A 5,991-nucleotide genomic window follows, 5' to 3' on the forward strand; every position below is an offset into this window, starting at 1 on the left:
CTTTTATTTACTTGCATTAACAGTTTTTTGGTGCAGAATCTACACATAAAAATATGCAGATTGTGAAACTAAAAGTAAAGAACATCTTCACTCCTCAAAACTTGTCTAGAAAATTAATTCCACTGCACCCCACAGAGATGGGGGATCAGCCGATCACATAGGAAGTAATGAGCTAATGGCCTGATCTACCTACAGAATACACTGTGTGACTGAGGCAGAGACCATTGGCTTCCTCTGTGTGCGCTCCCTACGAGCTAAAAGGGTAATAGGTGACCCGGCAGATCCCATGCAGCGTGTGCCATACCCCGCAGTCACACCAGGGGTAGAGTGCCAAATAATACCGTGCTTGTTCACCACCACATTACAGAAACTGAATATACATGCTACTTAAAAGCAATACTGCTGTTTTGCTGACACAAACGAAATTGAGGATGAGGGTGCATGTGCAACATGTGGACGTACTTGGCCTCCCCAGCTTCCCCTAAACCAGATTTAACACACGTCGCCTCTCCTGACATGTCTGCTTTAGTAACTACTTGCATTCCCCATGTCTAGAGCACTTTATTCTTCTTGTTCCCCTATTGTTCCTACTGGAAATTACGGTAATTGCCAACTAGATGGTTCTATTCCCCTTGTCAGTGTGGTGTCTCCCTCCACAGACTTTCATGTAACATCTGGCAAAAAATAAAAAAAATCACCCAAAAAAAAAAATCAAGCATTTTTCTAAGAAAAAATTTGACATGAGAGACACATGATACATAGATGGGTCACGTCTGCCAGAGAGGAACCCACTCATACCTGGCAGTGCTCACTGCCTGCGGCTAATAACTGGGAGCCCCCCCCTCCTATATACTCCAGCCACATGCAGTGCATGAGGCCACGTCAGGCCAACCAGCGGCCAGCACGTAGATGAAGCAGCTACATTACATATTCTGAAAGGCCAGGGAAGTGGTGGAGCCTGTATTGAATATTCATGAGCGGCCATATTAATTACCATGCACCTTACCTTTCAGCAGTGCTACAGACAACTGGTCGGTGTTCAGGTTGTTGACGTATTTGCCCAAGTAGGTGTTCAACACCCAGGCTACCAACCCCTCTAACATGGCTGCGGCGGGGGGTTCCTCCAATCACGTGCTCATAGTAGACACCTAGAAAGAAAAGGAATAAAGAAGTATCGTTCAGAGGACCCATTATAATCAAAAACTAAAGCTAGAAAATAAAAATATATTTTTTTAAATCATAAAATTATTCCCAGTAATTTCTCCCGTGATCTCCTCTCTTAGGGCACATTTACACGACCGTGGTACCGCCGTGCCCATGTTGTGCACCGCAATCCACATAACATGGGCACTGGCTGTGTGGAACCACTGACTTCAATGCTTTAGTGATCTACAACAGTGTTTCCCAACCAGCGTGCCTCCAGCTGTTGCAAAACTACAACTCCCAGCATGCCTGGACAGTCTTTGGCTGTGCGAGCATGCTGGGAAGTGTAGTTTTGCAACAGCTGGAGGCACACTGGTTCGGAAACACTGATCTACAAGATGTGGCGAAAGATAAGACATGCTTTTGCGGCACAGAACCACAGACCTGGAAGCCCACAGGAGGGCTTTTGTGTATTTCCATGAGCTTCCAGGCCCGTGCCTCCATGTTGCAAAAGATAGGACATGTCCTATCTTTCACCGCATCTTGCGGATCTCGAACCCATTGAAGTCAATGGGGGAGATTTATCAAAAGCAACCAATCAGATTCGGCCTTTCATTTTTTTAGAGCTCCTTTGGAACATGAAAGGTGGAATCTGATTGGTTGCTAGGGGCAGATAAGCCAGTTTTCCTTTACACCAGTTTTGATAAATCTTCCTAAATGCGTCCGCACTGCAATGCAGCGTTCACACCGCCGCTGTCGTGTTTTGTGGACTTGTGGTTTGCGGTCTGCAATGCGGGCATAGTCGTGTGAATGTGGCCTTATTCTGTCTCATACTTCATCCGAAACTTAGAAACACTTCAAGAATTCTTCTACAGGTGTCCCAGGACAGAGCAGCCATTTCCCCCTCCTTCTTCTATAAATCTTGTGTCTGGCTGCAGAAGGAGCCTCTGCTCAGTGCTATGTCTGCCATAAGGGACATGGAACGTGAAAGGGGTCGTCCAGGAGTAGGACATGGCTGCTTTCATCCACAAACAGTCCCACGGGTGTGTCTGATACAGCAGTCGGGCTGAGCTGCAAGGCCACACACAACCTGCAGAAGGCGGGAACAGTTTTCTAATTTTGGACAACCCCCTTGAAGCCCCGCCCTTAGTTAAACTCCGCCTCCAAAGGCAGTTTGTGAGGGCTAAATGGAAATGAGGACTAAATTATCCTGCATTCCCTCTACAACCCTGTTGGCTGACCGGCTTATTACAATGTCAGACTTAAAGGGGTTCTCCAAGACTGGAAACCACTTTCCTATGTGAAGGGTGGGTGCATAGGTTGCAAAAAATACATAATTCCAGTGCCAAGCTCCTTTCACTTCCAGGCCCTGATGGACGTGCCACAGTATTTACTGCTCTGCCCAATAAGTAAGCCTTTTATTAACCCCTGCACCCTGGGCTCCAAATATGAAAATGGGTTCCTGGTCTCAGTGAAACCCTGTAGGCTGGCCACAAACAGAGGACAGCTTGTTCTTGGTCACTCCTGACCCTGCTTTTCAGTAGAAGAGGGGCAGGAAGGGACTCCGATGGCCGTGGTTTATCTCCCCAAGAACAAAAGGATCAGGCAGCTGAAATCCAACTTGCCCGATCCTTATGTCTCCAGACATAACTTATGATTAAAAAGAAAGGGAAGAATGGCTCGGCTGAGAGATGGGGCTAGCGGTGTAGAGGCGCAGAGCGTTGTCTCCGAGGATCAGCTGAGCAGAGCTGAATCCAGCCGAAGGGATCGCTCAGCCGATCGGTAAGGTATCAGCACCCCCACTGATCCAATCTTTTGACGTGTCACTATGACTTGCCATTGGAAGAAGACTTCAGTCAATCTTACATCAGCTGAGAATGGCCGGTAGCAGATTTCTTGGTCCCATCGGCTTCTGGCCTCCAACTAGCAGGATCACAGCAAATGTACAGAACTGTAGACCCCCCCCCCCCCCCCTTCACCATGTGGACTGGGCAGTAAACACATTGCGCTGTAAAATGAACAATTCATCTTAAGAGCAAAGGGAAAGACTGCAAGACGTCAAAGGCAAGACAATACAACGCTCCAAGTACCCAGGAGAGCATGAAATCAACCTGGGCTACCGGCCGGCAATGGCTGATTCCTCTAGTTGATGGAATATACAGATGCAGGGGCGTTTGGGCAATTACTGAATAAATGTGTTACTATACAAGAGCTTGAGAAAGATGGGTGACAACCAGTGCAGGAGCTGTAGTGGTGGCCATACTGGTTTATTACCCAGTTTTCCCAGAAAAAGATATAACAAAGAAAAGTGAGAAGCAAGATGGCAAAAACTGTATGTATACGAGGAATGTGCCGGCCTGGCTTCTCATGAGGAGCAAATATTATTATTTGCTGACGGCAGATGCGCCTAAGTTATGTAGAGAAGCTGGCCTCTGCATAACTCTGACGCTTGCTGCCGCCGGTCGTGTGGCATCCCTTGCTGGCATAGTTTAAAGGGAACCTGTCACCGGGATTTTGGTCATAGAGCTAAGGACATGGGCTGCTAGATGGCCGCTAGCACATCTGCAATACCCAGTCCCCATAGCTCTGTGTGCTTTTATTGTGTTAAAAAACTGTTTTGATCGATATGCAAATGAACCTCATATGTGTCCTGTATCCGGAGATGAGTCCAGCGGAAAGGAGCCCAGCACCGCCCCGCGTCCTCCGAATCTCCTCCTTGCTGGCTGACGTCACAGAGCTGGAGCGCCGAAATCTCGCGATGCGCGAGCTGGCGCATGCGTAGTTCGTTCCCTGTGCTGATGTCAGCACAGGGAATGAACATGATGCCGACACTGCGCATGCAGTCCTATTATACTATGCATTCTGTATTCAGAATGCTATTATTTTCCCTTATAACCATGTTATAAGGAAAAATAATACAGTGAATAGACTGTCACCTAGCAACCATGCGTGAAAATCGCATAGCATCCGCACTTGCTTGCGGATGCTATGCGATTTTCACGCACCCCATTTACTTCTATGGGGCCTGCGTCGCGTGAAAAAAAAAAAAAAATCGCACAATATAGAGCATGCTGCGATTTTCACTCAATGCACAAGTGATGCGTGAAAATCAACGCTCATGTGCACAGCCCCATAGAAATGAATGGGTCAGGATTCAGTGCGGGTGCAATACGTTCACCGCACGCATCGCACCCGCACGGAAAACTCACCCGTGTGAAAGGGGCCTTTGAGTCTTTCCTAATTTGGGGAGACTGGAATTTATAGAACTCCCAATCCTCACTCGTCACCATTCTCCTCGGTCTTAGAACTGAGGAGTGGTGGTGAATGAAGACGCATCGATGATAAATGTTAGTAATGATATTTTTGTACAATGTGTATTGTTGGATGCCTAATAAAGTGTTTATAAAAAAATATTAAAAAAAGGGAACCGGTCATTAACTTTATGCTGATCTCACTGAGGGCAGCATAAAATAGTGACAGAAATGCTGATGTCAGCGGTGTGTCACTCATGATCTTATAGTAAGTGGTGGCCGAGAACCAGCATCATAATCATTGCAGCCCAGGTCTTGAAAAGAGTCCAGTCTACCTGAGAAGAGTCCTGGTTATACATAATCTCCTGCTCTCTCGCCATCTGCTGATGATTGGCAGATCTCTCCTAGAGAGAAAGGGAGAAAACTAGGTATTAGACTGTCAGTCATCAGCAGGTGGGCAGGAGAGCCGGAATTCATGACTAACCAGGACTCTTCTCAGGTGGCCGGGACTCTTTTCCAGGCCCAGTCTGCAATCATTGTGATGTTGGTTCTCGGCAACCACTTACTTTTAACTTATAAATGACAGACCGCTCAAATCAACTCACCTGTCTGTACTTTATACTGCCGTTAGTATGGACAGCATAAAGGTGATGACAGGTTCCCTTTAAAGGGTGTTGATGTAAACCGGAAAACCCCTTTAAGCAATCTAGTGAGCCCTCTCTTTCTGGAAATCAGCGGTGGTCTACATCAGACCATCATTGTGAGTGGACACCACCAGAAATCCCTCTTGTGACCGTACAGCGTTCCCACCCGTCTGAACCATGGCAGTGCATTTATCCTCAGCAAGTTGCTACTTCACTTTCTCTAGGGATTCTGAAATATGCGCACTGAAATCGGTCTGGTTGCTATAGGCGACCGCGCCATATTTCTCTTGCACTATTCTTTCTTCAGGCTAGGGCCACACGCCCCGGGACATAAACTGATGGAATGCAGTCGCTCTGGATTTCTGGTGGCTGTCGGTGACGGCGAGGCTACATTCACTATGGTCAGTGGTGGAGATCTCCAGCCTCATCTGGGAATATGAAAGGCCACAATAATAAAAGTGAAAGTGCAGCCGCCATATTCCTGTCACTGCTCCAGTCAGGCACCTACAGGTTACAGGGACTCCTGTGACAGCCCGTTCCACCTTACACCCACTAGGGGGCGTCTCCTAAATTCTATCCCCTCCTCTAAAAACACCTGTCAGTTGAGACCACCACCACTCACCGGCCTATAGCACCAACTCGTGGCTCCCGGTGTAGCCGAGGGCGTTGTGTCCCAGCAACAACAGCTGCGCATTCACACCGCCATGTTTGTACTCCGGTGCAGCACAACTCCTAGCCGGACACATTCCACGACCGGCGACAATGCCCCACTTCCGGAGGGTTTGTGGCGTGCACCGGAAATGGGGCAGGCTCGGGCTGTCAATGTCATAGAACGTTGCGATTACAGATGTAACGCTACACCGATGTTCGCGCGCCCTCTAGAGGAGACTGCGCTCGTTACAAGCATTTCCTGTAACCAGGGTCCATGAATTACTGGCAGAGAGCAATTGTTT

The 5,991-nt window shown here is 47.9% G+C and overlaps 1 protein-coding gene across 1 annotated transcript in view; it reads right to left on the reverse strand.

The window, feature by feature from the left end:
- VPS13D (vacuolar protein sorting 13 homolog D) overlaps positions 1 to 5,823 on the reverse strand; it is a 302,704-nt gene extending 296,881 nt beyond the window's left edge. Inside the window, 2 exon segments of the mRNA XM_044282181.1 lie at positions 1,007 to 1,148; positions 5,661 to 5,823. Coding sequence (XP_044138116.1) covers positions 1,007 to 1,103 — 97 coding nt within the window. The 5' untranslated portion in view covers positions 1,104 to 1,148; positions 5,661 to 5,823.
- Positions 5,824 to 5,991: the final 168 nt, after the last annotated feature.

The sequence above is a fragment of the Bufo gargarizans genome, chromosome 2 (genome assembly GCF_014858855.1).
Source record: "Bufo gargarizans isolate SCDJY-AF-19 chromosome 2, ASM1485885v1, whole genome shotgun sequence".
NCBI lineage: Eukaryota > Metazoa > Chordata > Amphibia > Anura > Bufonidae > Bufo > Bufo gargarizans.